This window comes from Larimichthys crocea, chromosome I (genome assembly GCF_000972845.2).
Source record: "Larimichthys crocea isolate SSNF chromosome I, L_crocea_2.0, whole genome shotgun sequence".
Taxonomy (NCBI): domain Eukaryota; kingdom Metazoa; phylum Chordata; class Actinopteri; family Sciaenidae; genus Larimichthys; species Larimichthys crocea.
In genome coordinates this window covers 34,432,788-34,449,012 of record NC_040011.1, presented here as the reverse complement: position 1 = coordinate 34,449,012, position 16,225 = coordinate 34,432,788, and the positions used below count along the sequence as shown (strand labels likewise).

The 16,225-nt window shown below is 40.4% G+C and overlaps 1 protein-coding gene across 1 annotated transcript in view; it reads right to left on the bottom strand.

Moving 5' to 3' along the window:
- dock2 (dedicator of cytokinesis 2) overlaps positions 1-16,225 on the bottom strand; it is a 91,955-nt gene that overhangs the window by 60,761 nt on the left and 14,969 nt on the right. Inside the window, exons 20-24 of the mRNA XM_010749110.3 lie at positions 15,898-15,998; positions 13,550-13,684; positions 7,015-7,123; positions 6,593-6,663; positions 4,797-4,903 (exon numbers count right to left, since the gene is read on the bottom strand). Coding sequence (XP_010747412.3) covers positions 4,797-4,903; positions 6,593-6,663; positions 7,015-7,123; positions 13,550-13,684; positions 15,898-15,998 — 523 coding nt within the window. The remainder of the gene's footprint in view (positions 1-4,796; positions 4,904-6,592; positions 6,664-7,014; positions 7,124-13,549; positions 13,685-15,897; positions 15,999-16,225) is intronic.

The following is a 16,225-nucleotide window of genomic DNA, read 5'->3' as shown; positions in this document are numbered from 1 at the left end:
TAATGTAATATACGAACACAGCTTTGTATCAGACCACATGGAGAAAAAGAACTTAATTGGCTAATTGGTTTCTTGGAAATATCTAATCGAAAACTGTCTTAGAAGACAAACGTAGCAAACCACATTTAGTATCATTATAACTGAGGCCCAAAGTGACCTGTCACTAATGCTGATTGGTAGAGGATGTGCGGACAACTGAAATCACTCAGTGCTGATTAAATCCTGACAATAATAACTGTACAGCACATCACTCATCCATATTCATCAAGCGCTGACATGCATCTGTTAAGCACAGCGGGGGAAATACAGACATGGGTGTGAACAATGTCAACAATACTGTATAATGCTCGGCAGTAAAATGCAAGCAATTTTAGTAATGAGATCGCTGCTGTCTCTAGAGGCTGATGTGAACAATGAATAAAAAATGTTCTTCACAGGCAGTTTTCCTGATTTACTTTAATCTATTTCATATGCACTATAAGAGTGATATGACTACAGTCTTGTGTCCAGATATATAGATGGAGGACGGGAAATTGTAGCCTGGCTGAGAAAATACAGAGGGTTAGTGGAATGAATCATGGACTTTGACCAGCTTTGGAAAATGAGTGGGCAAACAAAATGACAGACTCATCCCTCTGTCCCTCTGCTCTTTGCTCTCCTGATTTCTTCTTCTTTTTTTCCTCCCTTTATCAGTGTTGATGCTCTCAATCTGTCACAGTGATTGCCTGACGGCATTATAATTCGACTAAACTGAGCCATAATGTTCCTCGGAAAATTTAATTTAGTCTCAAAACCAGATTAACCCATATGACAGGATGCACATGTGTATCTGCACAAGCATGCCAGCATCCATATTGGTGCATTGTGTGTGAGTTTGTGTATACAGTATGTGCTTGCCAAGATCCTTAATCCCAGGAGTGTTTGTTGAATAAATCAGGAATATTTTTGAGCTAGAGAAAAAACAAAAAATCCAATCCCTTCAAACACTGGATGCAACCCTGGATGAGAAAGCCAAACACATGGACAGGCAAAATCAGTTGGACACACATAGATATACATGCATGCATGCATGCACACATACATTCATTTCAGACAAGGGTTGGAGAAAAATTAATACATGTGACTAAGTGAAGGGACCTCCTTACAGAAATAGCAACTGCTTTCCTACTGAAAAACTGCAAAAAAAAAAACGACCTTACATACAACCATGTAACAATCTTACATACACACACAGTGTGTGTGTGGGACTTTTCCTGGGTTTTTGATTTATGTTCCTCCAAATACATGTTTACGATATTTTTTCAGAAAGAAGCAGATTTATTTAAACCAATTCTCATCCCGATTTAGTTTTTCCGCTCTTGAAAGTTCTGGTGTTTTCTGCTAAAAGAAAATGCTGACCAATGTAGTTTGCAGTAAACAATGTCCTCTTTCAATGAGGACAGCTCAGAAAATTTTCCAGTGAGGAAAGAAACTGTCATGCAGACGCAAAGGTGCAGCTCATTATGCACCTCCAAGTATTGTAAATAAAAATGAATAAATAAATAAAAAAATAAGCTAAAATATAGAAGGGTTGCATTGCATGTAGTACTTTTAGAATCCAAGTAAAACCTAGATTTTTGTATTTTTTAATCTGCTCTTTTATATCCAAAATAAATGCTCAGATTTTTTATACATTGTCAACATCAAAAATAATTATCCCTAAGATCATTGATCTCCTGTCTCATACTGACACACACACACACACACACACACACACACACCATCTCCTACACTGTCAGTGTCTTGACACTTTTCCCCCGAGAACGAGCTTGGCAGGCCTGCTCAGACAGACAGTCCAACAGACAGGTAGGGGTTATTAAATATGTATTGCAATGCAGTGATGGGACACCGGGGGCCATTAGCTATAATAAATATATAATTTAGCACTGCTGCATATTTCAGCCTACTGAGCGAATGGCACCCTATCATACAAGCCCTCTGATTAGCATCCCAATGCTAAAATGCATCTCAATTAGACCGAGTGTCAGCCCTCATTTGGCAAGGCAGGGATCAAAATAGAATGGACCAATGTATAAATGAAGGAAGAAATAAATACGCAGCATGCCAAGGGATGGAGAGGAGACACCGGAACGGCTATGTTTCTACGAACAGAATGCAGGTTTGCTGATAGATTGCATGTGAGCAGGCCTTAAACTTAAATCACTTTAGGACAGTTTAAGAGCAAAACGAGACCAGTCTCTTTCTTACTCTCACAAATTCTTATTTTTCCATCCTCCTGAGCCATTTTGTTCAGCACCACAATCCACCTGTCCCCTCCTCCCACTTTATCTGTCTCAAATCCCTTGTTCCGTCTTTTCCAACCAGCCTTTGTCTCTTCCCCACGCCTCTGTCATCCATCTTTCCGATCCCTTTACGAGTCCCTCTGCCCCCGCCCCACCTTTACCAATCATTTTGTCATCCGTCTTTCCTCTCATCCCAGTCTCAATTCCTTTTTTCCCAAAGATTCTTCCTTTCTCCCCTTGCTAACCCCTGCCCCTTCCTGAAATGAACTCCTCTATTTTTTCATTGTTTGTTCTTATCTCCTTGAGGTCTCTGCTACCTATGCCTGACTCAATCTGTCATTTTTGCATTTGAATACTTTTATTCCAAATGGAGACTTAACACAATTTCAATAAACCTTAGCCCTCAATGACTCTTGGCATGATTTCAAACCACTTTGTGGGCTATGACTGGAGCTAAAAGTCATTTCCAAAGCTTTGCTTCCAAAATAGTTGTAGGAAAGGCATCTGTTCTTCACATATTGACTGGTCTTTGTTTGCCAAAATTGATATATAGCATTTGGGCATGATGCCCTACTTTCCTTTGATTTTTCTCTCTTTATCTTGCACGCTCTTTCTCTACTTGTCATCAACACTGCTCCCTCTGCTGTTACTTTCATCACTTTACCCTCTCTTCCCTTCCTTTCCTGGTGAAGGAGTGTAACTCTGAGCATGTTGACAGCTAGCCAGAGGGCCAAGCCTGTCGCTTGCTCCCTAGGGAATCAATCATCTGAGCCAGGATCAATACTAAAGGACCGTATCCCAGACCGGCTACTGACTTGGCTGGCAGCGACTGACTGATGAGCAGACCCACTGCTACACTGGGCAAAAACAACACTGAGGGTAATGCACACACCCATTTAGCATGCATCACTGCACAAACACTGAAATACACAAATACACTTACATCCAGCTATAATGTCATCAGTCACTCTGAAACAAATACATACAAATGTGTTTGCAGGTTGTGTATGAGAATGCATTCATTGACACATGGAGCAATGACCATGACATATGTCCAGCATAGCTGAGCATGTATCTCTCAGCCCAATTCAGACCCATTTTTGTCTTAAACCAAAGTTGGTCTATCACAATCACTCACAGTCTACATCGAATTCTTCCGTTTGCACTGCAGAGGCCTGATTCTGGCCACCATTATCGAGTCTGGATTATACAGCAGCACAACATTAGGCCATTCTATCTTCTATCATCATGTCATCGGCCCACTACAAGCAGATTAGACAGACATAATAGACCTGAACAGAGGTAGGGGGTGGAGTGATTGCTGCAGAGTGTGCGATCATCGATGTGTAGTGCACTTTAAAAGGACTGATACAGACAAACTCATGTGTTCCTGACAATTATACCAAATCTAGTCAAAATCATGTGAAAGAAGACTAGACATGCCATCAAGAGTGACATGTTAATGATAGTGAAGCTGCAGCGCTCTGAAAACACTTTGTCTTATTGCATCTGCTTCAAACATTAGATGATATTACTTCTTCTCTTTTGGCAGACAGCAAGTATCACCTGTGACATTAATATGGATAACACTTATCTTTCTTTATATTCACCACCAACACCCACTGAGGCGTGAATAGTATTCTCATTTTCCTCTTGCAATAAGGTTCATGGACATTTTCAGTCTGGCTGAAGAGGGAATGTCAGTGCCGCAAGGACAAAAGAAAACTGTCAGGTACTGCCAATGACTAACAAATACCTCTTTAGCTCAATGTTATTTTAGCCTCAGGACTGTTTGATCTCAGCAAGCGTGACTCGATGTACCCTTTATCATCAGCAGAGGAGTACATTAATAGATGCCACTTGTGCTGATTGTAATAAGATGGTATCTGACTGGGGTCCATTGCACTGATTGTAATGTCAGTGGAGGAGAACATAGCAGCACTTGTGTGCTAGCGTCAACATCAAATATCCATATTCCTTTCTTTATCTCAAAAGAAAGAGAGATTGTGATAGAAATTATGTAACACGTCACATTTGTTCTATGTAAATTAAATTGACATGATTGATGTGTAAGTCGTAGTAAACCAAATAAATGCATAAACACAAGTACGCCCTTTCACCATTTGGCTAATGCTTTTATCCAAAGCGCTTTACTAGATTGCCCTACAGGGAATGGAACATTACCCTTGCAGTATTAGCACCACACTTTTATCCACTGCGATGTATCATGATAAAACCTTTAAAGCAAAGCAACTCCCTTACTGGTCATAAAGTACAGTTGAAACAGCTGGATGGACCCTGTTGCTGGGCTGGAATTGCTCACTGAATAATAGACCTTTTAATGTAACCTTTAAGCAAGGAAAAACTAATGCTCTATAGGATTTCACAGTGAAAAACCTAGTAGCTGTAGCTGTTTGGTACTGTGCACATCTGTAATTGGTTCTTCACACAACTTTTAAGTCTGCTGGTTAGCAGCTTAGTGCAGAGGCCTGAACCTGGAAAAATCTGACCCACCTTGTCTCTGAAAGAGTTGGCTGCTGACGATTTCAGTCATGGAGGACACCTTCTGTTTCTGGAGTTTCTCAGGGGGGATGCAGGAATAAAAATCATGCAGCAACTGACTGGAGAGAAAAGGCAAGAGGCGGTGGAATAAATAATCAGAAAGATCATTATATGAAAAGAGCAACAGGTTTGTTTACTTGAAAATGAGCACAATAAATATTCAAGAATAATTTTGTACAGATTGTTGCATGTGTTTTGAATTTTAATAAAAAAAGAATCCCCTCCTCTAATTATTTCTACCATGTAATTGATTCAAAGATTAAAAAACAACAACAACCACATCTCACTTAGTCCAGCTTAAAACATCTCTTCTTTAACGTCATCAAAAAAGCAACCACTAAAAGCAATGGTTATGCAGCACAAACATGAGCAGAGCAGTGCATGCTGTATGAAAACAAATGAGCAACAGCCTAAACGCGCATTAATGAAGACACAGGTTTGAGTCATCCCCCACCCACAAATTCAATTTTAGAATAATTAAACAGGCTGGTTGCAAGCCCTGATCCTACTTAGAAAGATTGAATGCTTAGAGCATGGCAAACCCTCTGTCTGCGTTTGTTTTTCTGTCTCTCACTTTGTCTTCTTAAATTATGCCACACAGGTTGCAGAAGCACTTTCAGTAATGGTATGCTTGAACGAAATGCACCACCTCTGTTCCCAAACCCAAACATAACAAAAAAGTTTTCATGACTTCTGATGTGCATAAGCTGACACGCTCGGGCGCAGAGGCTCAGAGCAGACTTATCAGGCCCACTAATCATCCGAGCTGAATTTAATTAAAACCCAAAATGTCAGCCTATTCCCACATGGACATGCAAAGGACACAGAGAGCTAAAAAAAACCATTCATAAATAATAATGTATATGCTTGTACCACTCTGTGGTTCACACTATAGGTGAGCTTTCACGTAACGTGACCATACAGAAGACAGAACAGAACAGAACAGAGACAAAGCTTTGATGTCCACCTCATGCACGGTGATTGTAATTCACACAGCTTGTTTTCTGAAACTTTGCCTTAGGCAATTCTGATCAAGAATGCAATGGGGACCTAACTTTCAAGTTTAGATGGCTCGGGTATGTTTGTGCATGTGTGTGTAAAGAAGTGAAGAAGACAGACAATAAGGGTGAGTGAAAGTGTGTGGAAGGAGAAAAAAAAAAAAAAAGAATGACAGAAAGTGAGAATGTGTGCACTGACTTTTAACTCTCTGCCCCTCATCACCTTTCTACTTGTGTGTGTCTGGTGTTAAAGGTAGCACATCGATGAGGCTTTGTTGACATTGAGCCACTCTAGGGACTGAAGTGGCAGATGAGGATACCCCAAAAGCACACACAAGTCACAGAGAGGTAGAAACAGAAATTGTTGGGATGAGGATAAGATCCTCGGTCAAAGAGAGGTTAAACAAGTCGTTTTGCCCTTTGAGAGGCTGAAGACAAGAGGTTTCAAATGGTTTTGTTGGTTTGATGGTTTCACTGAATCCACTCAAGTGCAGAGTGTGTTTGTTTGTGTGCCCTTGTGTATGTCAGTTTGATGAGATTTTTATGACCTGATAAAGAAGGCAAGGTTCAACCAGGATGGAGTGTGTGGATGACAGAGGGATGGGGGTCACTGAACAAAGCCAAGAGGAATACGTGGGCTAAGCTGAAAGCTCCCATACATCCTCTCTGTCAGTGTCCCTGTATGAGACCAAAGATAAGTACTAGTGTGTGTGTGTGTCTGACTGTGTTTGTGTGTCTGTCTAAACTTACCTGAGGAGTTTGGCATCAAACACTTTCTCTACATCATGAAGTACTGTTGGCAGGTACTTCAGAGCAGCAACCTGATGACACACACACACGCACCAAAAGTAAACACTGTTAAATTACTGTCTTGGAAGTAGAAATAAAAGGTGACTTTGCCATCAAGGAGTCTCTAATCACAAGTGTGACAAAAGATTGGTTTTATTTTTCTCTGCCTAACTTTTTGTGACTCAGCCGGTTTGAGTGGAAGTAGCATGAATGAGAGGAAGACATTAAAGCAGCAGAATGGTGATGTGGTCAGAATCTGATTGAGAGATCATATTAGAGAAGTTGCAACATGAGAAGGAGAAAGACGATGAGACAGAGTCCGACTGGAAGGTAGACGATCACAAGAAGCAGAAGCATGAGGCTGGGTGAGTGTGCATGATTACCCTCAGCAATAGAGTGGTGGTGTAGTCTGTTCTCATCAGGCTGTTGATGGACTCGAAAAGCCTCCTCAGCGACTCCTCAAACTCTGCCTGCTCCTTCCCCTCGTATAGCCTGGGACGACAGGAGGAAATTAATGGAAATGCAACAGAGAAAAACAAAAAAGGAGAAAGCATAGGGCGAACGTCAGAAAACGTGACGTGACATGATTATCAAGGGAGATGGAAGGATGAAGGAGGCAAAAAAGATTTAGAAAGGAATTGAAAGATAAAGCAAAACAGCAGGGGGGTGAAAAATCGGTTAGGGTGAGGCATGGGGAGAGAGAGAATAAGAGACAACAGGTCAAAACAAGGATATTTGACAAGAAGCTCACGTTGGGTATAAATACAGACAGAAGGAGCCACATTAATTTTATATGTGCCGCAGAAATATGAAAAGATTAGAATGTTTGTGAGTAACACTCACAAAGTTAAATACAACAATGTGAAAAATGTGACTTGAATGGACGTACAAGGATGGACAGTTTACTCAGTGTATAGTTCACAATACATCTTTATATACTCACTTTCTATGGAATCCCATTTTAGTCAGTAATAAATAAATAAACTCAGTCATGAATAAATAAATATGCCTGCAATGAATCTGAAATAAATAATTGAGACATGATATGCAAGTATAAATATATAAATGAGTCAATATAGTTCAATGAATAAAAAGGGTTTTGTTTTATCTTCTTTGTAGTCATCTGTCGGGGCAGCAGAATCAGAGCTAGGGACAATAAAAAACTAAACAAACTGGTTTGAAAGGCTGGCTCTGTACTGGGGACTACTCTGGAGCCCCCGGAGCTGGTTGTTGAGAGAAGGATGCTCCATAAACTACTCAACATAATGGACAATTGCTCACATCCCCTGCACAACCTACTGGTTAAACAACAGAGTGTGTTCAGTCGGAGGCTTCTGCACTCCACAAAAAAACACTACAGGGAGTCATTCCTGCCCACTGCCATTACAGTTTATAATGGCTCCCCTGAAAGGAGACTCGTTCTGTGACACTTTTCCAGAAGGTAGACATTTAGATATGCACTTACAGTACATAACTTGCACTGACTCATTTCTATGAGGCTGTAACATTTGAATTACTCTTCAGGGAACAATAAAAGTACTATCTTATCCATCACTCGTTCACTTGCATTCAGAGGTGGTTAGGTAACTCTCTTTCAAGAGTGGAAGTACTGACCTAACATGCACTAACCCAGCTGATTTGAATTAGCCAAGGTAGGACAACTTGTTAGCAGAATCAGCTGGTTAAGTGCTTTTTCTTTCTTCTTCTTCTACTCTTTTTTTCCTGTGTCCACTTTATTGCATATAATTTTTTTATGGATTAAAATGTTGGAATGAATCATTAATTTTTTTCTTTATCACTGTAGTTTTATTGAGTTAATATCAATGTCTGTTCTAAATTTCATGTGAAAAGCTGCACTGGAAATATATTAAATGAAAAAAAAATGTTGACTGTTGAATATTAATTTCCCTCATGACAGTAGTGATGGTGCAGAGTGTAATGGATTTTTCAAATAAATTTATATAGCAGGTTGATTTACATACATAATGTAGGTGGATTTGACAGCATAGTATATACAGCATGCATAGATTTGTGTACGAGTGATGATATTTGCATGTTTTAAAAGAAAAAACTATATTTAATGATGATGACAATAAATAATTTAAAGGTACAGAGAATGTTTGAGTCACAGGAGTGTTGCACAGGGACTGTTCCTGACACACTGTGTCTGCTGTTAACTGTTACTAGTTGTGATGGCCTGTGGGAAGACACTGTTCTTGGATCAGCAGCTTCTTAGGCAGGTTGAGCTTCCTGAGCTGGAGCAGGAGACGAGGATGTTTTTCCTGACAGACCCTGTCTGTGTTGGACTACCACTTTTGGTCCTGGAATATTGTGGATCTCAAAAACCTGCTGTGTTGTTGATCATGGTGATGGTGTGCAGGTGCAGTGTTGGGGGCCACACTAGGACCAGCTATTTAACTTCCCATCTCTATGCAGACTTGTCACCATCCTGGATGACCCCTGCAGACATCAGGAGTTTAATAGACTGGTCTCTTGAGGTGCAGTCCTTTGTGTTGGAAGAGCAGTCTGAAGAGCATACATCCCTGGGGTGCACTGGAGCTCATTATGATGTCCCCCAGTGTCACCTGCTGCCTCCTGCTGCCTCCCTCAGAAACTTTATGATCCACTGACAGTTGGAGGCTGGCACAGTGAGATCAGTGACTTTGGTGTGAAGATGTCTGGAATGATGTGCAGTGCAGTTGCATTATCTATTGACCTTTTTGTTTGGCAGGCAAACTGCAGGAGGTCCAGCAGCAACGTTTAAGACAAGCCTCACATCCATACATTTCATAAAGAAGCTTGGTTTTATATTATTGTTATCCTTATTTGTTGTCCTTATTTCTCCACTCCACTGGGACGTTAATTCTTCTGCAGTGTTTTTTTTTCACAGTTTTAGTTGATTTCCAAGTTGGTGATGATAATGTTTTTGGAGTCATCTTCATTTCTATGCTAACACAGAGTAATCTGAAAACAAGTGAAATTACGCCAAAATTGTTGTTTTTTATAGAAATGGACCATCAACTGAATTGGCTGCAGTTCCCCTCATACAACATTTTATATTGCATTTCAACTCTTAAGTCAATATTTCATTTGCTTTATTAAGCTGTAAAACCATCACACCAAAATATTGCTTAAGTCTATAAGAGCTAAACAGTACACACTTGCAATCCAGTGCATTATATTCAATTATAGTGACACGTCAAACTAAAGCTGTATTGTTTTGACAAGGTAAAACTAATGTTTAGTTTGAAGCACTGATTGTTGGGATTATAACAATCCTCCTCTGACTTTAAATAAAACTGGGATCTTTGTTGCCGTTATTCACATCACATACAAAAACACCCCCACACATTCCTCTACCATCCCCTCAGTTCTACTTTCCCCACCCCTAGCTAACTTTTCGCCCATCCAACTCTCCGCCCTCTTCCTTTCCCCCCCATCTCCTCTCTGTGTGATTCAGTGGAGCTGTGCAGTTGTTAATTACAATAGAAGTTATGAGTGCTGGAGGGAAGGATTAACATGTGGCACACAGTGAATTTAGCATGTGGGGGGAGGGATTAGGTGGTAACACACTGAGGTATTATCACTGGGCTCTTTGCAGAGTACAGTTATGATTACAGACGCATTGTCCCGTTTAATCCACCAGCCTTGTCTGCCCATGAATGTATGTGTGTGTGTGTGTGTGTGTATTTCTGTGTGTAGACAGTTGATGTCTGGATGTGTCAGGGTCAATGTTGGCGTGCTAACACCAGGTATCACACATACATGTACACTTGAGTAAAATGTTTCCCATTAGTGCACTATAGCATGTTGAGTACCACTTTAATCCAACTCAAACGATACATATGGAACTAAAAATATCCAGAGACAACTTATCTTTACACACACATACACACACACACACACACACACACACACACACACACACACAATGGGGACTTAATACCCACACATAAGCACAAAACACAAATACATCATACTAGCTCAGCAAACTAATACTAGAGACAGATGGGGACGAGAAGAGAGGGATAAAGAGAAGGCAATCAGTAAGGGGGAGGGAAAGGAGTGAAGGACACTGAGGAACAATCTGAAGAAAGGAGAGAGTGGGAGAGCCAGTAGGTGTAGATCAGAGGAGGAAAACAAAAACAGGAGGGTTGGGGTGGACAACAAGGCAAGGCTAAACATGTCTCCCATGAATTGTGAACTCACTGTCTAAGCAAATCAGTAACAAATGCCTTGTTAGGATTTATAATTGCACTGCCACCCACCACCCCCCACCCCTCTCGGACCAATCAGCTAAAATGTTCAATACTGCAATTAAGCAGTAAGACACACGGTTTCCTCAGGTTTGGCAAATCTGAAGTGCAAATATTCTGCATGACACTTAGAAGAAGAAATTAGTGGTGCAGTGACTATCATTGCTCTGACGCATCAAAATTGTTTGATAAAAATTACATCTAAGCCTCTAAGACTGATACGTGAAACTTTTAAAAATGGAAGGGTGGTGCACTCAGTCATATAACTGCCATGAGGTTTATTCATGCAGACAATTAAAAAAAAATGTAAAACCCTTAGGCTATTATTGTGAAAAAGCTGGAATTCTTAAAAATGTTGGTTAGCAAGTATGTGCCACTGTAGCTGTAGCTCCCCATATCATGAATGTTATTAGTTGTATTAGTATTAGCATTATAACCAGATATATCATGCCTTCCTATAATGAGTAAAGACCTCAAAATAATTAGATGTCATTATCATATCATAATAATATAAGGTGTCATAGGAAACAGATCTTTAATAATACAATCTTTATCGCATCAATGCGAAAAGATCTTCAGATTAGAAAACATTCTTACTGTCTAAGATGACAATGTGCTTCTATAGGAAAGGTGTGAACAAATGAAAAGAGGATGAATGAAAAGATAGAGATAGAGAAATTTAAAGATGAGCGGAAAATATAGAGGACATCGGGATGTAATAAAACAAAGGAGAAATATAGAACATAGCGGGTGCTTGGGGCAACAGAAAAAGAAGCAGATACAGCTGATGAACTAGACTACAGGGAAGTAATGAAAGCCATAGGGCGTGAAGGACAGAAAGAAGGTGAAGGAAAGAGCAAAATCTGGTACGTCGTGCCTTACATATTTTTCAAGTAAACACCCTAATAGACTTTGCATGAACACGGAGCTAGTTTGACAAGCTAATAAATCTTCAATGCTGCCTATTTAACTATTAATGACTGCTAGTCTTGATGGTGATGATGGAGCCATACAGATGCACCTACAGTGTCTGCAGCTCTCATGAATACCTGAATCTCTTTTAGCATGATGATGAGATGTAGCAACCAGTGGGACTCCACAGATAAATTTGGATGATTTAGTTTTACTGTGAAACATAAGTAGTAGGTGTCCCACTGTCACTTCCTGTGACTGTAAGCAGGTCGCCTCATTGTTCACTCTCTTTTACAAGCTAATGGCCCTTTAAACCTTGTGGTCTGCCCAGAGCAGAGGCACCAAAGAAAGGATAACACTTGATTCCACAGGGCACGGCTGTCACAGTGGAAATGTGAGAGCCTGTCTAGATTCCTGATTAGTCGAGTAGACGCCGCTAACAAAGAGTTAAGTCCAGTTAACGCAAGCAGCACACACAAAGTTTGACAGCTAACTTTACAAGGAGCAACAAAAGTAGTAAGCCGGCTTCCTCCAATCTGCTACTAATCTAATTTAATTAAAGTTATTATTTTCTTCTGTCTTTGATAATTCTGAAAAATTGATTTATTGCACATCCATAATTTGATACCCCTCTAAACCGTTTTATTTCCCTACAGCTTTATGAGGAAAAATGTGATGTGAAAACTTTAGATGAAGAGCAAGTTGAAGTTGTCGGCTGCAGGTAGTTGGAGGACGACAGATAGAGAAGGACAGAAAGAGGAAGAGAAAAGGAGAGTGAGATTTATTGGTTCAGAGATACCCAGGGGAGGCTCAGTCAATCCAGGAGCAGTGGAGCTAATGCAATGCGTGCACAAACACACACACACACACACACACAAACGCAAAGACATATACTTAGAAGTATGCTTAAATGTATATGTGTGGGCTTATGTAGAGGTACGCTCCTATGCACAAACACACACACACACATACCACTTGGGAAACCACGCTGATGCATCCACACAAATCCGCACACACTCTATGAATAAATAAACAAACACCCACGACAACATCGATAAACAAACACACCAATTCCAACAAATAGAGCCCACAATGCCCTCTAGAAGATTAAAAACACAGACCTTCTTGACCAGTGGATTTGGAATGACAAACACGTACACACACAGTCAGAGATCCCCTCTTAATTCAGTTATACAACCACTAATATACTGCTCCTAACAGAGGCAGACAACCCATAAAAATGTACATAAAACTTAAATCATACATCAACCAGCACTAAATTACGGATATGATTGTGTCTTATATACCACAGGTACTCCAATCACCCATAGAGAAGATATATAACACAATCGTGGATCATGTTTCTGATCTGTCAGCATCAACTTTTGTGCGGCTTTTATAAATGGTGTTTACAGTTATCGTATGGTGCAGCTCTCGACACAGCAGGAGTGTCATAAGTCTCTCCTGAAGAAACTTTGTCAGTTTGGTGTTTCACTGGCTGCCCATTCAGCAGCCCTGCCCTGTCATTAGCTCTTATTTGGATGCTGAACTTTATCATCAATGCCTATTAGCAGCAGTAGTGCTGTAATCAGCAGCATTTTCTCACAGAGCTGTCAAAAACGATTACTCCGGTGATACAGTGTCAGTGGACTCGGTGTGTGTTTGTGTGTGCGTGCGTTCAAGGATCTCTATTTTCATCATTGTGAGTTCAAAAGGAGATTAGAAGCAGCCCACAAACACAAAAACTCACTGGGAGTAGAGCATGCGCGACCGGACGATGAACTTGAAGATGTACTCGAGGGCTTTGAGGGTTCGGAGGATGGGCTCACACTGTTCCCCTCGACTGGACACATCCAGATACCTCTTCAGCACCGACATGAGTTTTCTGAGAGAGAATGATAAGGGAAAGAAAGAGAGAGAAAAGAGAAAGGGAGGAAAAGAGAAATCAAAATCATTCAGTTAGAATTGTCATTCCTTTTCTGATGTTCCGCAAGTTGGAAAGTTAATCACCAACTCCATTTTTCACTTCTCTAGAGCAGAGAGACGATGCGACCGAGTGAGAGTGAAAGAACGAGAGACAGGAATACTACTTTGTAGATGGAAAAATGGCAAAACAGTATTTCACACCTCAACAGATATACCTTTCAAATAGCTAGCAGACAGTTGTATTTGCCCTCAGATGTATAATGAAAAAAAAATAAATCATTCTCTGACACACGTGCAGCCTAAAGGCATCTTTAAACAGAAATACTCCGGTGTGTCAAAGCAGTTAAAAAGAGAGATGTGTGTAACAGAGTTCAGTCTAAGTTTATGACCTACAATATAAGCATTTCTATGTCTTGTCCCTCTGCAATATATCAATGGCATGCAATACTAGCATATTTATAACACATAAAACAATACTGCAGGCCTACAAAGGGTTAAGATATTTGGCTTTGTGATTTCCATGAAATGGCAACAGTGGCTCAGCCACTAACTTGTTTAAAACTACCAAATCCTCTTAAAAAATAAAAGTCCCCTTAAAAAAATGAACTTTAATCTGGCCTCATTGCTGTCAGGGTGGCCTTGAAAATATTACTAATGTTATTACCATACAGTCTTCCCCGGTTTTGTTTTGGTGCATGGCTTAAAGGCAAGCACAGGAGGATTTATTTCTTTTTTAAGAGCCAGAGATAGGGAGTTTAAAATGATAGTGAGAGGGAGTTAGAGCGTTTTACATAACAGCCCCTGGGCAGATAGGCGTTGAGCTGCAGTGACCCTCTTAAAGAGGGTTTAACACCGTCACACTGACAGGGGAGGGATGGAAGGACGGAAAGATGGTGGAGAGACACATGAGTAGATGGAGTGAAAAAAAAAGACAGGAGGAGAGAGAAGTGTCATGGATAATTTAGCAACGGATGCCGAGGAGAAGCAGTTAGGAATGCAAGAAAACATTCAGGGGGCAAAAAGCGAGCAGGAGGAGTCAGACATGTTTTTAATTTCCTAACTGAAGCTTTGGCAGTGCAGACAAATGTTTTCTCTCGTGCCCACTGAATTAAGTGAAGTGAATTATCAGAGAGTCGGAAGCAGACGGGCATGTTTGGGAGCATGCCTGAGTGCTTTAGCTGCTACTCCACAGAGAGGCAGGGTTAAAACTCTGGCTAGCTGAGTGTACAGTGAAGCAACACACTCTAATCCTTCTCAGTCAAGCGCTCCAAAGGCCAACACACATACTGGCCTCCAGTGGCAGATGAATATAGTGCAGTGTTTAATCATTTAACATTAGATCTTCAGGTGGCACAGGTCACCAAAATAGGTTTCACACCTGTATACCTCTGGCACAGAGTATGTGATACCTGACAGGATTATGCTTTTGATTCTGGAACATCCCACACTAGTCCATGCATGCATTTCTGGACCTATACTTGATGATGCTCTATCCAACAAAAAAGTCTGTTTTCGGCTTGATGACACAAAGCATTGTTGAGATCTGATTCAAGAGGTGGAAGACTTTCCTCATGAAAGATCATGTACTCCTTCTTTTGAAATACAAAAATGAACATTGCAAAACACAAACACAGTGTGGCATGTTTGCTGACATGAAGTCTAACACTCTCCTTCCTGCACATCCTGAAGGTGATACCTCAATGAAGCGCTCAGCTGTCGTTTTATGGAGCCCAAAGTAAATTCATTTGAACTTTATATGGTCAGTCACGCTCACTGAGTTTAATTGATAATAAAGTCTCCTGTGGCAGATTCAATAAGGAGATGCTTTTTCAAAACATTAACAGCATTGCTGCATGAGCATACTGATTTGCAACATTTATGAGGAGCAAAATGACTTTTTTCAATTAATTTGTGCAACTCTTGTGCAACAAATGTTTTCACATACATGTTTTATGCCTACAATGTCTATATTTGTCGTGTTGTTTCTTTCTCAGACAGTAAGTGTAATATATCAATTTAAATTTGCCTATCTTTGTCGCATTCACATTAAATGTTCATGTTCAATATATTATATTATTCATATGTAAATGAGAACTGTCATTCAAGAAAATCATGCATAACATAACAGAATGAGATGAAAACAAGTGTGCTTTGATCCATAAAGTAACTTACTTGTAGGCCAGTGTAGCGCTGAAATGCTGCTTGATGTAGGCCTCCAACACTGTGTTGAAGTGCTGGAACTTTCTGTCAGCAATCAGACCTATGATGTAAATCTGGCAGACAGAATGGAGAAACAGACAGACAGCTGTGTGTTTACAGAGCAGCAGGCAGATGAGAAGTTATGTACAATCAGCAGATAGACATGTTTATTTGGAAAAAGATGGACAGGTAGACACAAAGATGTCAGACTAGATACACACACATACACACACACTACAGCCTGTCAAAAATCAGCTGCATCTGTTGACAAGGCACACAAACAGAGTCACACACACAAGCA